Raw genomic sequence first — 25,653 nt, 5'->3', positions numbered from 1 at the left:
GCCTTTTTAGGTCTGACACATGGCGTTGTCTTCGGTTCATGGAACTGGCTGTGTGATATATGGCTCCCTTACGACCGTTTCTTTGGCTAAGAGACACTTCTGGACACAGAGGACAGCACAGTCTCCACTGCCCCACGGTGTTCTCTTTAAGAAAGGACCGCGGAAATGGTCTCTTATGCTCTGTGTTAGAATATTTTGAGATGTTTCATAATAGATTCGGAACCTGGCTGTTAATGCAAATAAACTTGCTGAATGAAGCACAGCAAAATGGGTAGAGAACAGTGCACTTTTTCTTTTTTTTTTAGTTGTTGCTTTTTGGGGTTGTCAAAAAACAGTAATGACAAGCAAAAAAATAATTTTCATGTTACAAATAAAACATGAAATCACTAGTACCAAGAAATAAAAAGCTACCCTGTTTCGTTTCCTTCTTTTTACACAGTAAAACTATTTTAGAAATTCTTCTTTTGCACGAACATAAAAAGGGAAGCAAGCATTCAGCATTATAGCTCCTACAGTATGGAATCATCTCCACTCAGAACTTGAGATAGCGGATTTTATTTTTTTAAACTTATTTCAGACCAAAATGCAAATGCTTTTAAATTGTATTTTATGTATTTATTTTATAATTGTATTATCTTTTAAAATGTGTTTGACTTGTGTCCCCTTTTGATGTGTGCTGCAGACTTTCTGCCCAGGTTCCCCTTGCAAATGAGATCTTGAGCTCAGTAGGATTATCATCTGCACTCGTACCAGTTTGTGTAAAAAATATAAGAGGCAAAGAGAATAAGAAATGAGCATTGCTTCAACCTACACGTCGTTGTTGCCCTTGGTTTTGTGTGGGATTGTATTGCTTCCTTTATTTTCTAAAGTGGTGACATGATCAAAATAATTAAACGTATGATAAAATAAAACAAGAGCCAATGTGGATGCAGATGGTTTTCATATACACAAAATAGCCTGATACGTCACAAGCGTGTTCTGTTGTAAGAAACTGGTTCTTTGAAAAGGATGTGTTAATTTGGCTGAATCATAAAACGACAATTTCAGGTGGATGGGAGCACAAAGAGTCTGTGGAAATGAAAAGGCAAAATCCGACGGACTCACTTCTTTGGTTGAACATCGCCACCGATATGGAATCCATTATTTGCTACAGAACCCTTTAAATAAAGCCCATGCCTGTTAATTACCCCTGTATGGGATCATGGTAAAGGTGAATGTCCATTTACAGAATTGAATCAAGCTCATGTCAGGCTTGTCATTCCTGACAGAAATAATGTTTCAGCTGAATTTATAAATGTGTTCACAGCCATTAACGTCTTTACTGTTACTTTATCTGAGCTGTAGGAATCCAGCCTATTCCTTGTTTATCTCCAATGTAAGACTGTTAAGTGTGCTTACTTTAAAGAAGTCTCTGAAAAAGTACTGATGTATGCACGCTGTGTTGTTCTTTGAATCTGAAATGAAAGAGGCCGAACCTAATGAGATAATTTGGATAATGATCATGCAGAAAGTGCCATTTAAATTTTTTTTTTGGGTCCGATGAGTTAGAAAGTTTAATTAGAAACCTGATTTTTAAGGTATAATCATCCAAGGTGATGTGACACGGTTACAGAATCTTGTATAAATCCTGCATTTTTTAGCTAAAAATCTAAAACCCTGAGACATAATACAAAAAAAAGACAGGTGGCAAAAGCAATGGAAGGAAGAAAGGAAAGGACAGTAGTTCTATAAAATTCAAAGGAATATAAAGAGATGAGAAGAACAGGAAGACATGGGAGGGAAGAGACAGTTATGGCAACATTCAAACTTGGCCATACTGCACTAAACAGCACCGTACTCATGATAGGCAAGCTTCAGACAGGGAAATGCGACAATAGAACATGATTTTATGCATTGTCAAGATACGATACCCTGGATTTCAATTAATTCAAAACCTTAATCATATAAAGAAGTTGAAGTTTACCAGTTGGCAGGCTGGATTCTGCAGTAGCAAATAATTGCAGCCATGGAGACTGTTAACCCCCCCCCAAACACACACAACACACCCACTGACTTTATGGTTAGGGGACAAGGGGGGGGGGGGGGGGGCTTCTCGGATTCTGTGGTTGGCTTTCAGTTGCCATGATGAGCAGCTGTCTGTAATCAGCTAATCAAGCCCTGCTTTAGGTTTGAGGTTGTCTGAGGGGCTGCAAAAACATCCCAAGAGTGAAAAGTGAGTCAGCAAAATTTTTTGCTGGCATGATGATTACAGTGAGAGTCCAGAAATGTGTCCGCCTCTGGTGGTTGCTCAGGTATCTTTTTGTTTAATATAACAACAATCATCATTCACAGCTGTGCTTGTTACCCTCAGTGCTGTTTTATTTTTATATTTTCCATTGTTGTCTCCAGCGCTGCTCTACTTCAGTCTGTATCAGCCGGAGGTGCATATTGTGCTAAAACAGCAAGAGGTATGTAATTAGCCATAATTGCCTTTACTGATAATTGCCAATTAGTGGGTATATTTGACATTTTAAAATGACATGGCTAACATCGAGTGTTGTTACCACATGCTTTCTCAAGATGAGAGGACCGCTACAAAATGGATGACACAATGCAGTCTGCTTAGCTTCCTTGGACAACTTTTGCCTAATCGCCATGTTGTCGTCAACTGAATCTGACTGTATTGTATGATGTGTGATCCAATTAAACTGGACTATGTGAATTGGATCTGAACGAGTGTAGAGTTATATCTCAATAGATTGGAACATAAAAAAACCTTGGTTTATTCCATTGAGTCAATGTTAATTCAGTGCATTATATAGATTGCAAACTTAGTGATATATTTTAGTTATTTGATTTTGTTCATATTGATAATTTGTCTTGTAGTCAAAGGGAAACCTAAATGAAATATTACAAAAAAATCTAAACAATACAAAACGGTTGGTGTGCTGAAAACAATGTCCATGTAATATAAAGTATATGCACTCAGTCTCAGTTTGGGCTCCTTTTGTGAATATGTGGAACAGCCTGGAGGCGATCGCCCTGCGTCTCTGCTGAGATGTTAAGGAAGCCTAGGTTGCTTTAATAATGGCCTTCAGCTCAGGACCTCATAGATTCTCTATGGGTTTCAGGTCAGCTGGATTTTTACTGGCTAGTCAAGCACAGTTATACCCTGTTCTTTAAACCTTGTGTTGGTACTTTTGGCTGTCGGGAGAGATGCTAAGCCCTGCTTGAAAACAAATGTTTCCGTAAATCTTATCAGTGCTCTAACCTGCCCTGGTAGAGAGACTGTACTAAAGTTTTATGGGAGGAAACGACATGAACGAACATCAGAATATGACTTGGCCCCTCCATATCATGAATGACTGTGGAAAGAGAGAATCACAGAGGACCTAAAGCAGCTTGGATTCTGTCTCCTTTCTTCCTACAGACTCTGGGACCAAGGTTTCTCAATGAAATGCAAAATGTACTTGACATAAAAACAGGGGCCCGATTCCTTTTCACTTGCTTAGGTAAGCCATTCCTGCAAGAGTCTCTACTTAAGGAGACATCTAGAGCGAGGAATGTAACAGTTGTAGCCCAGGAAACACTCCAGCTATAGTGAATCTCCCTCAAATGCCTGAATGGACTTTGTTTTACAATCCTCTCAAAGCGGTAGTTATCCCTACTGCTTGTGTCTTTTTATTCTAACATTTTTCTTTCCACTCAACCTTTCATTACCACTGCGTACAGCACTCTGAATAGCCAGTTTGTTGAGCAGTGACCTTTTGTGGCCTCTCCTCTGTGTGGAGGGTGTGAATGATTGCGTGCTTTTCAATTGTCAACTCGAAAGTCTCCATGATCGACGAGGCTGTAACATTTTTTATTTTTTTGTGCAGTATCATAATTTTAAACAAATTTTCATTGGCTTTAAACCATATTCATGCAAATTAAGAGATTGAAATGCATCACTTTCTTTGTAATGAAGCTATTTTCTTTTAAATTAAAATAAAAATAACTTTCAATCTATTGATGGAGCTGTATGATTGTGTTGAAATGAATAGGACTTTTGGATTGAGTCTGTGCTGAATTGGCCAACTTTGTCTTGTGCCTTGCTTGGAGGTTTTTTTTTTTTTCTTTTTGTGAACTGGACCTGCATTTGTTTTACAGCTCATGCAGCTGCCTTGGGTTTGGAGTATCCTGGAGTCCATGGAGCCCCTGATCTCTCTTCACCAGCTTCTGCTTCGCAGCATCCCAAGATTTTCAAGTATGATAACCTGGCTAATGTTGAATCTAATGTGAACCCTTTCCAAGAGGATCGGTTGGTGAAAGCCCACTTTGATCACCCTCCGTATAGACGAGCTTCCCCCATAGACTCTGGTGGGTCCATGTTGAACTCTGACCCATACGCGCAAGCCTCAAGAGGACACACAGCCGACCAAATGCGTCGGTTTCCTCAAGATCCGTCAGTCAGCAGGTCGGAGTCAATGTCAGAGGAGCTCATGCATGTTGCCCCACCAACACTCAACAAGGCCCCTAGCCATCCTTATTCAAGGAATCAGCACGAGCAAGGTCACAGAAAACAACCTCTCTTCATCCACAGGGAGCACGAACCTGCTGGAGATGGGTCAGCCCCAAATAGACGTGGCAAGCCTTATACTGGAAGTGTCCCACTTCTGAGCAGGGGTCGCCCTTTTTACCAAAGTGTAATTGGTCCCAAAAGGGAAGCCCCGAACCTGGGTTATGTTCAGCTGTTGCGCAGAGGCCATGGGAGGGCTCCGGTGCAAGGCCTTTGGAAGATGGTCAGGCGTCCTCAGCGTCTCCCTCAGTATCTGGACAGGAGAGTCGGTGGGAGGCCACTTGTTCAAGGTAACGCTATCTTTCAAGGCTTGAGGAAAAACAAAGTGAGGCGCACTTGAAATGAGTGTGAAGAAAAGGGCCTGACATGTAGCACAGCTGTCTTGTCAGATAGTGTCACCATGACACGAGTTAACAGGCTAGCATTTTGAGGGCTCTGTGTGGGAAGGGGGATGTCGCGTATCTTTTGCAAGTGTTTAGGCTCTGCTGCAAATTTATGTGCGCCCATATATCTGTACAAGTTCCTGTGCTGTTGCTTTCTCATCTGTAACTCCAAAACAAGTCATATCACACCTTCTCTCTTGAATATAAAAATGCTTCCAAATTGTCAATGCTTTTTTTTTTTTTTTTTTTTTTTTTTTTTTTTTTTCCATTATAAATGACTAAATGAAGTCTGTTACCAGAGTGCCATCTATTGGTTCTAATGGGTACAAATCATCTTGGCTCACAGTGCTTTAACACAGGTGTTTGTTTAACAGAAGGTCAGCCTTTGACAAATCCTATAGTCTGTTAGCAATCTGTCAGCAAGTACCAATGGTGCATATCCCAATTTCTCTAAATGGTCTATAAGTGATATGTTTCACTTGTTGTCTGGCTTCATTTAAAGCAAATCAAAATCCAAGAAATGCATCTTTTGTACTTGACACACAGAGTTTGAGCATGTGAGGTGGCAGGTGGGTAAGGTCATCACCGATCGACCCCCATAAATCAATCAATCAGGAGCTCGGGGAGGGAGTCTGTCTATGAGCAGTCATTTGGAACGGGGAGTGAGGAAATGAGCGGCAGAACAAAGTAAAGCAATCAACTGTGAATGAGCAGCAGGCAGTCGACAAAAGCAGCAATGCATCACAAAGGACATCGGGTTGGGCAGGGAGAACAAGAGGACCACTTGGCAGCAGAGGGCATTGAGTCTGAAGCCATGATGTGACGCTGGGTTTAATTTAAAGCTTGCGTGGAATATTTTGAGCCGAGGTTCTAAAAGAATAGAAAAACCTCTGTTTAGCACAGCTGTGCTTTTGAGATGCTGCGCCACCTTAACCTTGATCAATAATGCTTTGTAATGTGTTCAAAAGGTTTTTATTGTTTTAATGACAGGCAAGCTAAAATGCTTAAAATGGAGGGAAAGAAAAGCGAGCTCGAGCAAGGACTATATTTAGTACAGCAAGTGGCTTCATTTGATGAAACATGTTCTGCATGTTAAACTGAATCTGTGCCAAAAGCAGTTTCCTGACATACAGACTGACTTGTTTTTAGACTTGTACATACAAAATCCTTTGTCATTTTGTATGTACAGAGTGCATACAAAATGAAATTTCATTGCATACAGCTTACAATAATGTAATGAGATTGCAATCTAAATAAAGTAACATTACAATATAAAGTGCAGCAGTGATAAGAATGTACCGTGCAGGAGAAAAAACAGTTTTTAAAAGAGTTCAGAAGAATGTTCCATGTTTACAAGTGGTTTTCACATACAAATTGTGAACTATTGGGAGATCTTCCTCCTTTTGTTGTTATCCAGGTGTACTCCATGGCAGGATATTTTCCGAAGGAAATGTACTGATACTCTTAATCATTAGGGAAAATATGCTGTATCTGAGGTCCCAGATACTTTTTTTTTTTTTTATTGAATTGGACAAAAAAATGTGATTCTGTGAATAAAAATTAAACATTTGTACTTATTTAAATTTATTCAGTGTATATAAAGGACAGAAGGCAACATGCATGTTGGCACATAGTGAGCATTTTCACTCTTTGGCCCCTTTTTAAAAAGCAAATGTTTTATTAGGATTTAATCTTGTTGACTTACAAAAACTAGTTCATAATTGAAGTGTGAGGAAAGTAGTACATGTTTTTGTTTTGTTTCTCTCCCTCTTTCACAGGTAAAACCCTGAAATGTGGTTTGCATTTCACTCAGAATCCCTGCTTCAGTCCTTTGCAGAACCAACTTTTGAAACAAAACCAGTGTTTGCAGTCTTTGCATATGTATGGACTGAAGTTTTCCCCATTCTTGGGTTAGTGGCAAAAGCTAAACTGGATTTAATGGACAGTGTTTGAACATCAGTTTTTTTAAATGGAGTTCGCCATTCCATTGCATCGGACTTTGACAAACTAGCATTGAACTGCACATTGACAATGTACATCTGAGCAAAAATTTGTTGCAAGGCTCAGAGTAAAAAACAGGTAAGAGAAACCTAAATATGTGTGCACTATAAAAAAAATAAAATGTATATAGAAACAGAATGGACTAATCTAAGATGTTTCATTGTTACTCTGGCTAGGGTTGTTGTGCTGGAACATCGATCTCAGCCTTTATAGAAAGTCTTTTGTGGCGTCCAACAGGTTATATTCCAAGGTTTCCTTGTAGTTGACCCCCATCTACAGAGTCCATCAGCTCTGACCAGTTTCCCTGTTCCTGCTGAAGGAAAATCCTTACTTGAACCATGATGCTGCCACCACTGTTTCACCAAGGGGATGATGTGTTCAGTCTATTCTGTAATATTTCTTTTCTGGCACACAACCTGCAATAAGGTCAGAAGGTAGTAGTGCTCTCATCTTTACTGTGTCCTTAACATGACTTACTGCAATTTGTACTTATATTGGCTTTCTTTCTAAATCTGCTCTTTTTTTTTTTTTCTTTTTGGCAAAGATTTCTGACCACAACTTTTCATCGTTCCTGATTAGAACAGTGGGTGGACATCACTGGCTCAGCTCTTCGGTGGTTTAGCTCCTACCTCTGACAGGAGCTTCTGTATCATCATGTAAAATTTTACTTCTACTGCCCCACTTGCTGAGGGGAACCTCAGGGCTCCAATTCATAATCCTCACCTGTTTGCTATTTATTTACGACCACTTGGTGCTGTTCTTTTGGGAAGAATTGAATCCCATCTTAGATGCTGATGACAGCAAAGTTTATTCCCCTTTAAAACATGAGGGTTCTGTTCAGCCTCTACTTGATCTTTTCATTAACAGAGAATGGATGACACTGAATTTCCTTAGTTTTAATGAAAAAATTGAGGTTCTGCTTTTTAAATATGGTGACTCCAGCTGTATCCCTTTTCGTTTTCTCAGTTTTGTCCCACTTGGGGAAAAAAACAGCCTCACTAATTCAGGTGTAATAAAATAAAAAGACAGCCTAAATTTTTATTCCGATGCCACCGCTGTGGTCAAGTTCTCTTTCTTTCGGTTGAAGCCACTTTCAAAAATAATGTCCCTCCTGTCTAGATGGTGCTTATCAGTGGGACATGATTTTATCACCTCGCCCCTGGCTTATTGTAACAGTTTTGATTTGAGCCAGGCCTCCGTTTCACAAATGCAACTGGAACAAAATGCTTCTGCAAAGCTTCTAATGCATACAAGTAAAAAAGAGCACATAATTGCAGTTTTGGGATCTCTTTACCCACTTCATGTTCAATCTTAAATTTTAAAATTCTCAATGTTCTGGCACCATTGTGTGCTCTTAGGTTGGCTGACCAGATGCTTTTGAGTGTCCCAAAGACTTTCATAAAACCAGAAAAGACGGAGCCTTTGCAGTTTTGGCTCCTAAAACGTGGAATAATAATTAAAACTTATTTAAAAGGACACTTTACTCCTTCACTTTTAACCCAGCATGAGTTGGATTGTGTGCCTTTATCCTTTACCCTTTGTATGAAGCTGTATTTTTGTAACTTTTCTATAGCTCCAGTGCATTAACTTGTAGTTGTTTTATGCCTGCTCCTTCTCTTACAGCTTTGAAAAAGCACTTTCAACAAAAGCTTTTTTTAAAATCTTTAATGAAGATGGAATACACAACTAGAAATTGTTACCTGTTAACTGATTATCTTATCTAAATTGTGGATCTTTGCAGCTCCTCCAGAGTTGCTTACCTGTTTCTTCTGAAAATAGTTCTCTAACAATAATCATCTGGATTGTCATTGCAACATGCATCCAAATGATATGTGTTCACCTTTCCCATAGAAAGCAGTGGGCTGCCACCGTGCAGCACCCGGGGAGCATTTGGGGGAATAGGATATTGTTTTATAACCCTGCCTGCAAGATGAATTATCGCGGTATTTGTACTACTGTACTACTACGATTTAAACCGTTTGTGCCTGAACCAAGAATGGTTCAGGCCAATCACGTTGCAGTATTATGGTTTAAGCGTGGACATACCAGGAGCTTCTGAGCCCACAGCAGAACCAATGTAAACATGGCAGTGCAGGAGGACACGCGTGGCTGCTGCTATCACATCTGTTTCAAGAGAATCCACAATTTCTTCTTTAAAAGTAGAACAGCAAGAAGTGCCTTGACTAGCTTACCATATTGTGGTTTCTCATGATGACTGCTTACATTTAATTTAATACTGTCATTGACAAAAACATTTGTCATTTCGCCCAGTCAGCTCGGAGAAATCTGCTGAAAGTCCCTCCTTTCCCCAAACAGATTCAATAGGAGCAGTCCCAGATTAATGTGCAGAGCTAGAGTGCAACACATTATCAGTCCAGCTTGCCAGGCTAATTGTTTTATAAACTTGGTTAAAAATTGTTCATCACTTCCTGACGTTCAGTAATGTTCTCGATAACAAACACACACAAGTGGACTTTATTTTAGAGTGAAAGAGGCTAAATGACACTTTTCACACATTTTTAAAATTTTATTTCCCCTACTTTGCCTTTGTCTATTCCATTTGTGATGGTTAAGTGAGTAAATCTAGACAAACTTTAAAGGGTATTTCCTCTTTTGCAAAAACGCTCGAAGTGGAGCACATTTATCTTTCTATATTTCTGCAAAACAACTCAATGTTTGCTACATTTGTACATTGCCCCAACCTCCACCCCCCCCCCCCCTCCCCCCACCCTCCAAAAAATATTTTGTGTTCCCACTAAATCCTTTTTTCCGAGATTTCTATTTTTACAGATGCTGTAATTATCCCGGGTTTATTGTAAACTGTTCTTTACCAGATTTTTTTGTCCTAGAGGCTTTGTCTGCAATCCAGACTAGCAAAAAGTTAGGGAAGGGACTGGCTCTTTATCATGTCTGCTACACAAAGCAGCATGTCTGCAAAATGTGAATACACAAGAACCACATTTGCTCATACTGTCCTAAATAATGGTTACTATTGTGTTTTTTGAACGTAGCAAATGAGATGAATTTCTCCATAGTTCTGCACTATAGTCCTGTTGGCAGCTGCACTTGGCACATTTAGCAATGAGCTGCTGAAAATAATGAATATCCCTGCAGACCACACAAGCAGCACCAGCAGTAGCAGCCCTCTGGCTCCTCTTGGTTGTTTAATTTATTATTTGAATGAAGCAATCGTTTCTCGCCTGATAGCAAATGTTGGTAATTCAATGTTGAGTTTGTGTCATAGAGAGGGAATTTTGGTTTAAGCTGGAAAAATAATTGCCGATCGATGTTTTTATACCAGTGTTCAAAATGTGGCACTGAGTTGAGAGTGAATTGTGGGCAATTTTGATGATTAAAATGCCAGCAATAAATCAGCGCTAATGATTTTGTGTGCAACTGTTTTTACAGCTGTGGACTGAGTGAGACCACTTTGTAGGAAGGCATACATTGTACTTTAAGGATCAAATCATGCACTCAATGCTGAAGGCATACAGAAGTTTGCATACACTTGTAATAAGCAAAATGTTGAAGTCAATTTTGGGGCTTTAGTGATTTTTGAACCTTTTTTCTGCAAATTATTGTACATAAAATGTTGAGTGTACAAGTTTGAATTACTTTTTGTTTGTTTAGCCACAGAGAATGAACATTATACATTTTAATTAATCTCTAATATTTGATTGAATGTCCTTCAGTATTTTGCAAGTTTTAAGCTCTGTGGCCACTGCTCAAGGTTTTGCAGTAGTAAGTTTTGCTGTTTTGGTATGTGTGCATTTCAAAAACTGAACTGAATGATGTATTATATAGAATGTATTAAACTGTAATAATGGCTAGAACATTGTGGCTTGGATTTAAGTTGGTGCTCCAACAAGACAATTCTCCCAAGAACGGTGGTCAGATATTCAATCAGAATCCAGCCAGAACTTTTACTGTGGCCATAAAATCCATGTGGTTTCTTTGGAACTTGCTAATGGACATTTATTTAAATATTACTGTCAACTAGTTGTGGATAGACTGCAATGAAGAACACTGTCAGATAATACAGTTTACTAACCTTGCCAGCAAACTGAATTCTTGAGGTATTTGTGCATTCACAAACACACGAGAATCCATCTTGTCCCACTCTCGCATCAACCCCTTGAGAAGTGACCCAGCACGAGTCGACCAATCACGTTGCAGTATTATGGTTTAAGGCGGGACATACAGCTGTGATGAAAACAATAGCTGCTAAGCCCACAGCCGAACCAAAATAAACAAGGCAGCGCAGCAGGACATATGCGTAGCTGCTGCAATCACATGACATCCAAATAAACGTGTCTTGCATGAATAACTTGTGGTTTCTGATGATGCCTGCTGCTTACATTTTTATTTGATACCGTGATTGGCTAAAACCAAAGGTTTTTCTGAATGTCCCTTCCTCCCCCGATCAGATTTGATGGGAGCAGGCATTGAGTGTTAAACATTATGAATCTGGTTTGCCAGGTTAGCAATTTACCACAGTCTCTGAAAACATTTAAGTGAAATTGTTATGCAAAGAAATCTGTGCTAATTAGAGGTTTCCCACCACCTTTTATCATATTAAAGTAAGGGCTGTTAGACTGGGTTGTATGGGATGCTACTTTAATATGAATCAACTCTGGTAATATAACCGTTTCCAGTGTGCAGCACACATACACATTACATCTGCCGGCACAACAGGGGCAACAATGAAATTAAACTTAGTCCACACAGCTGTGCTCTAAGATTGCTTTATTAGTTTTTTTTGTTTTGTTTTTTATGGGGGACCTTATGTCTTTATTCCTGATTTTAATTGTTCCCCCTTACATATAAAGATTATGCTGGAAAAACGAAATCCAGGTTTAGGTATCATGCTGGTAAAAATGGTATTTTTACACATTTTAAAAACTAAATCTGAGTTCAGTGTTTGCGTGGCTTACTGTAAAGCTTCTTTTTAGCTTGTTGCATCCTGACCAATGTTTTTATCTCTAGTCCACCAATCCACAGCTAATTTCCCCCTCTTTTCCAAATAAATCCTACTGCAATTTTTATCAAGGTTATACCCAGTCGCGCACGCACGTGTGCGTGTGTGTGTGTGTGTGTGTGTGTGTGTGTCAGGCTGTGCATCTAATATAACAGCTCTTTTAAAGCAATTCTGACTGCCGCCCTTCACACACACTCAGCAAAGGAGGTGGTTAGCAACCATGAGCAAATGTCCTTGTGTGATTTGTCGTGTGTATTTCCTCCTCCCATATATGCTGCCCTCCTCCTGCTGTCCCACTCGAGGCCCTCGGCAAGTCAGCTATGGCCTGCCAGCGCAACTGACCTGTGGTAAGGGGGAAATCAATAGTCAATTCCATTTTGCAGCCAGCATGTGACAGGTACTAGATAGGAGTGGATTGGGTGCATGTAAGGAGCAGGAGCGTGAGTCTGAGCTTGTTTGACCCTCTCCCACATGTACAGTGTCTCATGTGATCACTCTGAAATCACGTACAGCGAACACAGCCGTTGAATCACGAAAACGTTCTCTACTCCCTAGGAAACAATGACACACGCTGCCATTGTCCAGATATTTTGTTCCTCGGCAAATCCAACCTAGGATTTTTTCGTTTTGTTTGCTTTGTGTGACCGATAAAAGAAAACTGCACGGAGAAGCGGGAACTAGTGTGACAAGCAGTTTAGCAATTAGAATTGTATGAGGATTTGCATTTCAAACGTTTTAATGTCACCATCCTTTCTTGCTAATTCAAACCTCTCTACAGATGAATAAATAAATAGCACAAAGCATCTAGTAAAGCTAATTAAATTGGATACATTGGCAAAACCGTACTTTAGAGGCCTCAGAGGAGGTATTCCAATTTTTGCCTCAACTTTGCACAAACCTTTGAGGTATTAAAAATGTGTACACGTGGTCCTAACAAAAACACACAGTGTCACATAAACATAGTTCAACTGCTTTCTTTCTGAGCATGGATTTGTATCTGTTTTTAAAGAAAACACAGACTAGCTTAATTCCTCTCAAGCACTTTAGCTGTTACCTAGCACTGTTTCCGTTCACCTTCTACACTGCAGACTTCTCCAATCAACTTCCTACGGTGCCACCTGTAGTCGTCTTGATGAGACCTACTAAGGAAGAGTACAGACCGTGGATCCAGAGCTTTGTAGACTGGTGTCAGCAGAATCACCTCAGGTTAAATGCAGGAAAAAAACATATGAGCTTTTGGTGGACCTTTGCAGACCCAGGCATGACACCAGTGAACATCCAGGAAACTATTGTTAAGATAGTAGGCTCTTATAAGCGTTTGGGTGTTCTCCTTAACAATAAACTGGACTTTATAATCTTTGCTGCTCACAACAAACTAAAAAAGTGTTTACAACAAGCTAATGGTTGCACTGGTTCTTGTCTCTTGGATGCTAATATCTATTTGCACACTTTTTCTATAATCAGCTGCTGTTTTTCTTTTTCTTTTTTACTTGAACATTTCATATTTATCTGAATATCCCTTATAAGTATTTTTCTTCTACTGTACAGCTTAACTTTAAATTTAGCATTTGTCTTTTTAATTCATGTTGTGTGTTAATCCGGTGTCTTCTGTCTACTTGTTTTTATCACTGTCATGCCCAAATTTCCCCATTGTGGAACAGGGAAGGTATTTCTACAGATGTTAGACCTTGCTATTAGAGGATCAAGTCTACAGAAGATGCATGGCAGAGTGTAACTCCTTTTTTTTCTTATTTAATCAAACTGAAATTGCAGCCTAAACTGAAATAAAGCTGGAGGCTTCAAATTGAACTTGAGTGTAGCACTGCTCAGATACAAAAACTCACTTCACTACAGCTCACCAACATGTGGACTCCAATGTCAGCACATATTGCACTTGCCTTTGTCATTTTATGACTTTATATATATATATATATATATATATATATATTAAAAAATACATTGATTTTTTTTCTGCATTTGATCAGTCAGGTCCTGCCAATTTCTGCCCTCTTTTATTTTTTGATACATTGAAAACAAAAATACTAAACAAGCTTATAAAAGCCTACGGTAGGGTCTCTGAATGGCTGCTGTTTAATTACAACTGGCAGATCATGATCTGTTCTGTCAGCTGACATGAAACTAATAAGAAATAAAAATAGAGTGTGCAAAGATGTTTGTCAAATATTTGGTCCATTGCCTGTATACAGCTGCAGTTTCATTTTCAAGATACATATTTATTTCAATCACATTGTAGAAAAACAGAAAGAAAATGCAAATGTTTTCAAAACTGCTTATTTGTATAATTTAAGTTTACTGTAAAAACCGTGGAGGTTTTCAGGAACCCTGCTTTTGTAAAAAAAAACACATAATTAGTCACATGTGATATTTTCATTGTGTCGCAACTGTTTCATACCCAAGTTCCTAATGTGGGTTTGAACCTATTACAACATTGCAAGTTCCTCCATTTAAAAACAAACATAACAAACATGTTCAATATCATCATCTTATTTATTGTGTGCATAAATATATATAAAAAATATGTTCCATGTATAATAATTGGTTGGTATGGGACAAAGTATACCATCTTTACTATCAAAGTACAGCATAATTGCTGTATGGAAGTAAAATGAAACATGGTTTCAAAACATACAAATAAAGTCAGAAATCATATGGTGTTCATATGTTTTATTAATAATATTAAGAATTATTATTATGTCTAAGGGAGAGCCCTTATAAATAGGGTGGCTGGGATCCGTAGGGTGTCTGAGCTATTAACAATGTTTTTATTGTTTAGTTTTGGGATTTTTTTTTTATTTATTTTTTTTGGGGTGGGGGCAGTTGTAGACAGAACAGTGTCATAAAGGTGAACGAATACCTTGTTGTATTGTATCTTATCGAAACCCAATAAGATGGATGCTAACCAGTCAGCAAACAATTTCTAAATCAGAATCAGAATCAGACATACTTTAATAATCCCAGAGGGAAATTACTTTTGTTACACGCTCCAGATATACACACATTTTTATACATATACATTTACAACATTCCACACAAAATAATATAAATATATACATACATAAGTCAATATATATATATAAAACTATAGACAAATAAAGTGATAGTGACTTGTGCAAGAACAGTGCAAAGAATGCATAAATGTCAGTTACAGAGGGGGGGGTGTCTGAATCACTGAGGGAGGCGTTGTAAAGATTGATGACCACAGGCAGCAATGATTTCCTGTGGCGCTCTGTGGTGCATCTGGGTGAGAGGAGTCCTCTGCTGAAGGAGCTCATCTGCTGGGCCAGTGTGTCTTGGAGAGAGTGTGAGACATTGTCTAAGATGGACTAAAGCCTGGACAGCATCCTCCACTCTGCCACGGTCGTCAGAGTGTCCAGCTCCTCCCCACAACATCACCGGCCCTCCTGATCAGTTTGTTTAGTCTGTTGTTGTCGGCAGCCCACAGCCCACTGCCCCAGCATGTGACAGAAAAGAAGAGCGTGCCGGCAACAACAGACTCATAAAACATCCTCAACAGCGTCCCACAGATGTTAAAGAACCTCAGCCTCCTCAGGAAAAACAGTTGGCCCTTTTTGTAGACCGCCTCGGTGTTCCTAGTCCAGTCCATCTTATTGTTAAAGTACACTCTCAGGTACTTATACTCCTCCACAGTGTCAACAGGGACCCCCTGGATGGAAACAGGGGTCACAGGTGTTTTTGTCCTCTTCAGATCCACTATTAGCTCCTTAGTCTTTGTCACGTTGAGCTGCAGATGGTTCAGCTCAGTCCAAGTGACAAAGTTGCCCACCACAGTCCTATATTCACTCTCATCACCATTTTCAACAGCCAACTATTGCTGAGTCATCAGAAAACGTCTGAAGGTGGCAGGACTCAGTGCAGTAGTTGAAGTCTGAGGTGAAAAGGGTGAAGAGGAGGGGCCCCTGTGTTGCTGACCACGCTGTCAAACACACAGTTCTGTAGGCGTACATACTGTGGTCTGCCCGTCAGGTAATCAACAATCCAGGACACGATGCGGGCCTCCACCTGCATCGCTGTCATCTTCTCACCCAGTAGAGCCGGACGGATGGTGTTGAAAGCACTGGAGAAATCAAAGAACATAATTCTCACAGTGCCCGCCAGTGTAGATTGTGTAGAGTGTAGATTCTGTTCAGCAGGAAGATGATGCCGTCCTCAACTCCCAGGCGGGGCTGGTAGACGAACTGTAGTGGATCAGTGAAGGGCCTGACCATGGGCTTTAGGTGCTCCAGGACTAGCCTCTCAAAGGTCTTCATGATGTGGGACGTCAGTGCCAACGGTCTGTAGTCCTGAGGGCCGCTAGGTCGCGGGCGTCTTTGGCACAGGAACGAGGCACGACGTCTTCCACAGACTCTCTGGAGGTGCAGGCTCAGGCTGAAGACTAGGCTAAGTACTCCACAGAGCTGGTGGGCACAAGCTTTGAGCACCCTGGGGAATACACCATCAGTGCCTGCAGCTTTGCCGGAGTGGAGTCTGGTTAGCTGTCTTCTCACCAGGTCAGGAGTGAAGGACACTGTAGAGGTAACAGTAGGGGGAGGGGTGAGGTCCTCAGGTTGTGGAGGACATGATGTGAAGCAGGGGGGAGGGGTGGAGTCGGTGGATGTGGATTGAGGTATGTTGAGGTAGGTTAATTAAACTTAGCGAAATTGGTAATGCAATCAACAAAAAGGGAGCTTGGCGATTATCCATATTTTTGTATTAGCACAACTGAAAGGCTGTGTTATAAATTGACTGTAAAATCAATTTCAAGCTCAAGCTCCTGAATTTCACAAGCCAGACAGGAAACGTTGGGCAGCAAACAGGATAAAGTTCCAGTGAAATTTAGATTAAAATCACCAATCTAAACTACGCTAGCTTGACTAGCATAAACAAAACATCAACAACGAAACAAGAGAAAACAAAGGAGCTTTTGGAGGATGAAATAGCATATTTAAGCACACGGATAACAAGTTTTGCCCTAGAAAATGTAAGCCATGGCTGTTTTTTTAATCATTTATGAGGGATGCCAACAGAAAGGACCACATGAACTTCCGCACTCTCCAGTGAAACAGGATCCAGATCTTCTTTGTTTTACGTATTAAAACAATTTACTTTACAGGTATTTACTGCCTTGTTGGTCTATTCACATAAAATCCCAATACAGTACATTAAAGTTACTAGTTGTAATGTAACAAAATGTGGGACATTTAAGCGGTCTTGTTGCTTTTGCAAGGCACCTGCACTTTCTAGAAATCATATAATTCTTGAGTTCTTCACAAGTATCTCATCTTTCTTGTTGTATGAAAGCAATGATTGTATTTCCAATGCAAGATATCACCACATTACTTAACATTTAAAAACTTTTTTTTTCTGCACCAAATGCAGTTAATTATCTTATAAAACCAAATGTGAACCTTCGTAATCAAAAGCTCCCATGACAACAGCAGCTGTGGTTAAAGTTAACTGCAGTAATTATTTGTAAAGCATGAAAAGAAAAAGATATAAAATTATGTTTTGTATGAGTGTCTAATTTGGGGTTAGCTGTATCTCTAATCTGAGTAAGAATCGAAAGACGAGACAGCATTCTGTTAAGTACAGTACAAAACTGCAATCAAACCTAGCAGAGTTTGCTTCCTGGGTTTAGCTTAGCTCCGGGACCCTCTGCTAATTTTACTGCTCACTGAAATGTAGCGTGTAATACCCAGTGGATGGAGAACACTTTGTTCATTACTGCTGATTAGGAAATAAGATCAAGCAAAATATGTCAACTCATGATAACCAGTTAATGTGTTTTTAATTAGAGCCCGCTTTTCTCCTCTCCCGATGATTCCTGCTCTGAAACCCACCACCGCTCGCATTAAATTCCTCCTCTGGAGGCCTCTTGATTAAGAGTTAGCCCCTATTATGATTTTCAGGGCAGCTTAGTGACAGAGGCAGAGATGCGGCTGTTTGATTAAAAGGTTAGTGGTCTTGCTCCTTGGCGCGTCTCGCTCACTGTTGTGAAATGAAGCTTCATCAATGGGCTCATTTTAGAACTTAAGTTAATAAATGGAATATGGCAACCAGTTTCCAAGCGCCCTTGGGAGGGTTAAGGCGCAGCTTACAATCCCATTTAAAAGTCTGTTCTATTATCTTGCAGACAGAAGTGTAGACCTGCTGAGAGAGTGAGATGATGGCCTTTTGAAGCCGCTGTGGCAAGACAGCATATCTGGCGCTTCAAAGGTCACCCTCAACAGAAGAGATCTTCCCGATGCAATATAATCACATACTTACTGGAAGATCCCCACATGGACTCATTGTCTAGACGAGTGGTTAACATAAACTTGTGACAAGTGATACATAATCCAAATACTACATTTCGCAAGTACTGTATTACTGCCAAGACAGCAGAAATTAAACTTTCTCTTCGTGTTATGTTTTGTAACAAGAAGACAAACCTATCAGATTTTTTTTTTGTCTTTCTACTGCAGCTTTAAAGTAAAATTGTTCAAATAGCATATTGGAAAAATAAACTGAATGACTCTCTGAAGTCAAGAGGCAAAGATGAAGGTATCCCTCCAACCCCAACCTGAAAATCCAATATAGCTGCAATTTGTGTCAAGCACAGTGAATGTTTCAGTATGTATTATTATTATTACAACAATAATAAAGCAATTATTATCACTTTATTATTGTTGTTAGTCCCATACTTTATGCCTTCTTCACTGATGACTGCATCCCATCACCTTCAGCTCAATTTCAGTTTGCTGATGACACCACCACTACCAGGCTGATCGACAGCCACGAATCAGCGTGCAGAGCGGAGATGCAAAACCTTGCAGCTGATGCCTAAAGAACAACCAGTATCTCAACCCGGAGAAGACAAAGGAGCAGCTCAACGAGTTCAGGAAACTACGAGCTGCAGATGACACACCAGTTTCCTGGGAGTGCAAATCTCAGAGAGCCTCACATGGATCATCAACTCTACTGCTTAGGTGAAGAAAGTGCAACGGTGACTGTTCTTCATGTGGATGTAAAAAGACACCAGACTGCCACAGGAGATGCTCATAACTTGCTAACGTTGCTCCATTGAGGGGATTTTAACAAAGTGCGTTTATACAGGGTTTCTCAGCTGCTCTGCAGGTGACAGACAGGCCCTCCAGTGCATCATCTCTGGTGCACAGAGTTGTAGGAACTCAACTCCCAAAGCTGGAGGATATCTATAACACATGATGCCTAGAGAAAGCTAACAGCATCTGCAAGAACCCTACTCATTCATGCCACCACTTATTTGAATTGCTGCCATCTGGCATGAGGTACAAATCCCTCCACACACAAACAGGCTAAAAAAAAAATTATTTTCTCATAGCCTTGGCTGCACTGAACAAATGCTCTGCAAAATACTCAAAAGAAACATAAACTGATTTGGGTTCGCTTTTTTCATTTCTGCACAGAAATATTCACTCTCTTGCTCCCCATTCACCCCAGCTACTGCTGTTTTATACTGTTAGTGTTTTAAATTATTCATTTTCATTCTCCTTTTAACAGTTTTAAGTCTCGTTTTTGCTGTTATGCAATAGATTATTGCTGCTAAACAGTTTTCTTGCTCCTGAAACTGCTCTGTGTTGGTTTACTGTATTTAAATTGTTAAATTGTTGTCCGATTACAGTGCTGCTTCAAACTATTTTGTTGTACTGTACGCTCGCAGAATGCACTGATGAGAAATAGCATAGTTTAGAATAGAATACTATTTTATTTGATAGCTTGTCAACACAAATAGTATATCGGCCAATCACATTGCAGCAACTCAATATATTTAGTGATTAAGAAGTACTGAAGAGGACCTGCTTCAGATCAAACCAAGCATCAGAAAATGAAAGTAAAGAAACTGAAGTTATTGTCAGTGTGAGGGTCTCTTTTTCACAGGGTCCGTTTCTTTGCTTTGTCCTTACTGTTTGCAGGTCCTGATTAGCCATAGCAATTAGCCTGAAGGGGTAGCGCCTGGCCTGTCCTCCAGGATCTTAAAACTGACTGAAGACTGCCACAGCTCTCTCTCTCTTCTAACCAGAGATGGAGGGAGGGCACCAGCTGTCATTCCTACCAGCACACCCATACAACAACAGATGAACTTTAATTTAATTTAGTGGGTAAATCATATAGATAATTGTCTTTAAATTTATGTGTAAAGAGGTTTTTCGTCTCAGCCAAAGAGCAGTGTCATGACAAATTGGCGGCTTTTTTCTTATAATTTACATTAGTGGTAAATTGATAGCTTTTTCATCTGTATGCTGGTGTGTCATTCATTGCATACGTAATCATTTTTTTTTAAAGTCCAACAAAACTTTCATGTAAAATGTGCCATATAACACAAACAGTTACAAATATTCTGGCATTATTTGAGTCGCCGAGGATGCCGAGATGGCAGCACCCGTGAAAAGCACAGAAACAATGAAAAATACAGTGTTACTCTATGTACGCACGTGTTGGCACAAAATTACTATTCAATTCGATAAAATTTTATTTATAGACCCAATTCACAACACGTCATCTCAAGGCACTTTACAAAGTCAATTCAATCAAATCATACAGGAAAAAAATGGTTTTCTATCAAAGGAAATTCAGCAAATGTCATTGATTTGCAGAATTCACTTCTCCTGAAAGAGCGTAGAGCCACAGTGGACAGTCGTCTGTGTTGTCGTTGGCTTTGCAGCAATCCCTCATACCGAGCATGCAAATAGCAAAATGGAGAGGAAGGCTGCATCTGAAAATGCCTTTTGGGTAAGGACTCTTCAGCTAAAGTGGAAGTGTGTCAGCGGTCGACATGATAAGGGCTGTTCAGATAGTGCAGTCAGTAAGGAAGGAGGTAGGAAAAGGAGGCTGTATGCTTCCTCTCATAGCTACTTTAGCATAGGAACGCCACAATGTCCATCGACGGGGCTAAGGAGCTGTAAGGAGTATCACAATCCTTTGTGAGACATGATATGTAGATGCACAGCCCACCTCAGAGAAATGAATGAGAATGGCCAGAGAGAAGAGAAGATAAGAGAAGAGAGAACACACAATGGCAAGTACCACCATTTACCCTTTCACGTATTGCATGACTTGTTGGTCAGCCATGTGGAAATGAGGCCTTTGGCCATCTCTGTCTTTGTCCTCTACAGCAAATGAAATCTGATTGTGGAGCAGTGTAACAGCAACGTTTTCAATCAATGGAAGATATACAATCACCAGCTGTGACTTGATGAAATATAACATATAAGTGCATATGTTAATCGTGAAAATAAAACTCTGATTATTTATGTACACAACGTCTATTTTGCATACAATGTGCATATACAATTTCCTGTTAAATATAAAACCTAATCATAAAATAAAACAAAATAAATAAAACAAAATAATCGCCAGTATGTCAACTCTGTTTAAGAAGACAACAACAAGCGACTGGACCGGTTACTGTTAGAACTAGAAAGTCTGTATAAGTTTAGGAGCCAGAGTCTCTGTCCAGGTCTGCCCACAGAAAAAATCTGATTCATTTTGGATATTGGAGAAGCAGGAGCATGCTTTTTGGCTTACAAACAACTGCCAGCAATTTCCTTAACGTGTGTACTATTAATAAGAAACCAGCCTGATGACAGTTAATTAAGTTTTCCTGAAGTTTTTGCTGCATGCGCCATTACACGTTGAAGTGTACTAAAGCGGATTCTGTTCTGGAGAGCGTTGCGTAGCAGAGTTGCACGCATTTTCTCTGTCTGACTTGCCTCTTAACATTTCGCAAGAGAGTCTAGAAGCTGAACAGCTAGCAAATCAGTCACTGGGTGGTTTGCTTGAACAACTGCTTTGCTCAGAAATAAATTGAGAACAGTTGTCAGGGTTATCACTTGCAAAATGGGTTGCGTGTAATGATGGCTTTGTGGGAGATCCTGTTACTCAACTTGTTACAAGCTAAGGTTCAAAGATGGGTTGTGACACAGGATTGCCAGTGCCAGACAGACTGGTTTGTGTATTTCAGAAACTGAATATCTTTTGAGATTTTCACACACCACATTCTGTCAGATTAACATGACAGATTGGAATGGTCAAAAAAGAGAATATAAGTAATATATAATATGAAATAGGGGGCAGTTAAGTGGACAAAACTGCGCTGCTGGTGGTAGATGTCAGAGGAGAATGGTCAGACTGGTTTGAGATAATAGAAGGGCAACAGAATATCAAATAACCATTTATTACAACAAATGCACACATCTTCATTTGATCTATAATAATTCAAAATGAAGGAGTTTTGTAGTATAAATTGGTGGTCCAGCTCAGTACTACCAAGGTGTACCAAATAAAGTGCTTGTTGGTATAGTTTTTATTACTAACCAACAGGCATTGGACGAGAGCAAGGTACACTTATCAGTCTTGTTTTTGGACTATAGGAGAAAGCCAGAGTACCCAGAGAGAACCCACACATGCACAGGGAGAGCATGCTAATCATGCAGAAACCCAGGACCTTCTTGCTGCAGGGCAGCAATGCTAGCAACTTCACCACCGTGGTTCTCTATTAAGTCCAAAAACTGGTAAATCCCACTGGTTTTCAATCTTGCAACTAGAAAATAATTAAGTATGGTTTAATATAATACTCGGATGCCATTTCCAACCCCAGACATAAAGGTAGTATATTACAAGCATTTCTATGAGAAGATGAATAAGCTTGAACTACTATTGTTGCTTATTAGCTTTGCATTTGTGATAATTTGGTTCATATTTACAATGAAGTCGTCAGCATGGTACACCATGGTCAAAACATTTGAATATTGTGAAAAAAATCTGTGTTTTTTCTTTGTCAATTATAAGTAAAACTCTTATAAATTCATCGGACGCAAAGTGAAACATTCCCAGCCTTTGTTTGTAATTTTGATGACAGTGGCTTCCAAATAAGAAAAATGCCAAATCTGGTGTCCATGAAATTTAGCACAGAGCATAAACCTAATAAAAAAAACTGCATATTAAGCAGAAATATCAGATGTTTGATAAGTATGCTCATTTCTATGCACTTCAATACTCTGGGCTCTTTTCCATGAATTGCTGCATCAATGCGGCGTGGCATAGAGGCGATTTGCCTGTGGCAGTGCCGAAGTGAAACTGATGAGGTAAAATGGAACCCCAGGTTGCTTTGACAGCAACTTTTGATAGAAGGCGAGTTTGCAGGACAATCAACTACAGCAACACCATGGTCACTGAACCAACAATGACCAAACTGGTTCAAGACTGACTGTGGAAACTTTCCACTTTCATTGGACATCAAGCAAGGTAGATTCTGTGCTTCCCGGCACTTCCTCCAGACTCTGGGGCACTGATATTAAAATTAAATGCAAAATTTACTTTCCTCTGAAAAGAGGACTTTGGACCACAAAGGAAACAGATTTGTTTCCCTGGCTCAGGTAAGATGCTTCTGATGATGTCTCTGGTACAGGAGTAGCTTGACACGTGGAATGCATTTGTAACCAAGGTGTAGGATCAGTCCACACATTGTGAAGCTCCTAAAAATTCTTAAATGTATTTTGCTTGATGATGCTCTAAAGGCAGCAGTTATCCCTGTTGGTGGTGCACCTTTTCCAACCCAGTCTCACTAAAAAACGTATAATATCCACATTGGTCCACAAAAAAAAATTGTTGTCACAATTTGGCTCAATATGTCTACTGAGCCTACGTTTCTACCAGCAAAAAAAGAAAAAGACAATTGTCAACATTCCCTGTACTTTATGTGGAAAAGTCAACATTTAAAGAAAGCATCTGCAGTTATATGCATTTTGATGACATTTCTAGTATAATATTCTCATATTCTTCCTTCAGGGAATGTAGGCAATCTCTAATTTATTATTTTCGCTGAAAATTTCAGTGTCTCCGCAGAAAAATGTTGGAATGTCACCTGCTCTACGGTAGTGTAGACTGTTGCTATGTTCCATGTAGTCTGTGATCATTCTCCGTACATGCAGCGGGAAATCCCCACCCACCCCCCACCCTCTTTCCCCCTGTGTGTTTGGCATGTTTAAAACAACAATCAAGGGTGTAGTTGTGTGCGTTTGTATGGATGAAAACTTCTGAAAGCGATCCCATGTCTATGGTGTTATTTTTAAAAATGACATGGGAGAGATATTCATTTTTATTATGACCTGGCTACATGTGTACAAGGCCTAAGACAGGGGTCTTTATTTCAAGTCTCCAAGGTCTTGTGTCCTGGAACTTTTAGATGTGTCCTTGGTCCAACACATCAGAATCAGTATACAGTCAAATTCTCCTGCTAATTCAGTTCAGTTCAGTTAAATTTTATTTATATAGCACCAATTCATGAAACATGTCATCTCAAGGCACTTTACAAAGTCAAATTCAATCATATTATACAGATTGGTCAAAAATGTCCTATATAAGGGAACCAGTTGATTGCATCAAAGTCCCGACAAGCAGCATTCACTCCTGGAGAAGCGTAGAGCCACAGGGAGAGTTGTCTGCATTGTCCATGGCTTTGCAGCAATCCCTCTTACTGAGCAAGCATGAAGCAACAGCGGAAAGAAAAACTCCCCATTAACGGGAAGGAAAAACCTCCAGCAGAACCAGGCTCAGTATGAACGGTCATCTGCCTCGACAGACTGGGGGTTACAGAAGACAGAACAGAGACACAACAAGACAGACAAAACAGCACAGAAGCACACATTGATCCAGTAATCTGTTCTACATTAGATGGTAGTAGCGGGTGAGCCGTCTTCTCTGGACGATGTCACAGTTAACAGAACGCCAGACCAGGTGTACCTACTATGAAGAAAAAAGAGAGAGAGCAAAAAGTTAAAAGCTGAAATGACAATAGTCATTTCAATGCAATGCAATGCAAAACTGGAGAACAATAGAAATCAGTGAGAGAAATAGACCCTGATGTCCTCCAGTAGCCTAAACCTATAGCAGCATAACTATAGAGGTAGCTCAGGGTAACATGAGCCACTCTAACTATAAGCTTTGTCTTGACTTGACCAATTACTTGATTATCTGACTACGGTGTGTTGAGGCAGAGACATGTATAAAAGTTTGGGACACCGAACCTCGAGGACTGGAATTAAAGACCCCTGGTCTAAGAGATCACTTAGAGGCTCAGGAGACCTCTCCAGGTGTTTTAAGTTAATTGGCTGATTAAGGTGTGACACCATAAGTTTCCAGTATCTAACTTTTTTACAATATCAACATTTTTGAAACACTGAATTTTTGATTTTTATTATCTGTAAGTCAAAATCATCAAAATGACAAGAAATATAGACTTGAAATATGACACTCTGTGTAATGAGTGTAATAACTATATATTAGTTTTAATTTCTGAAATAAGTGACAAAAATATTGAACTGTTTCATGTTATTCTCATATTGTGAGACGTACCTGTACTATAGTTTTCTGTGAGTAATGGTAAAAGCACCTTAAGTATCAAAACTGTGTGAAAGCCATGGTTGCAGAGAGTTTATCTTGTCAGATGATCATGCTGTTCAAAAACAACAATGTAATGGTAAAACACCTGCCAATAAAGCACCAAGAACATTTATTGGGCATATGGTCATTTGTTGAGGCGTAATTCTTATTAGCCCCTTGGCAATCACAGTGCACAGTAAAAAATTAAGATATTCAAAAGTCACCTGCAAAATCACATATCTTCACTATTTGCACATTTTTAGCTGAACCAACGATCTCCTTTCTTTTGAAAACAATGCCGGTAATTTAAACACACCCCACTTTTGCTTCCTAGA

The 25,653-nt window shown here is 39.7% G+C and overlaps 1 protein-coding gene across 1 annotated transcript; it reads left to right on the top strand.

Annotated features, from left to right (window-relative positions):
• The first annotated feature begins 2,149 nt into the window (after nucleotides 1-2,149).
• Nucleotides 2,150-5,165, top strand: LOC105937430. Its single transcript, XM_012878740.3, has 3 exons — nucleotides 2,150-2,291; nucleotides 2,389-2,447; nucleotides 4,129-5,165. The coding sequence occupies exons 1-3, from the start codon at nucleotides 2,239-2,241 to the stop codon at nucleotides 4,875-4,877; spliced, it is 861 nt and encodes a 286-aa protein (XP_012734194.2). The 5' UTR covers nucleotides 2,150-2,238; the 3' UTR covers nucleotides 4,878-5,165.
• Nucleotides 5,166-25,653: the final 20,488 nt, after the last annotated feature.

This window comes from Fundulus heteroclitus, chromosome 3 (assembly GCF_011125445.2).
Source record: "Fundulus heteroclitus isolate FHET01 chromosome 3, MU-UCD_Fhet_4.1, whole genome shotgun sequence".
Classification (NCBI taxonomy): Eukaryota; Metazoa; Chordata; class Actinopteri; order Cyprinodontiformes; family Fundulidae; genus Fundulus; species Fundulus heteroclitus.
The sequence above is the reverse complement of the archived record's forward strand: the minus strand, read 5'-3'. Positions and strand labels throughout refer to the sequence as shown.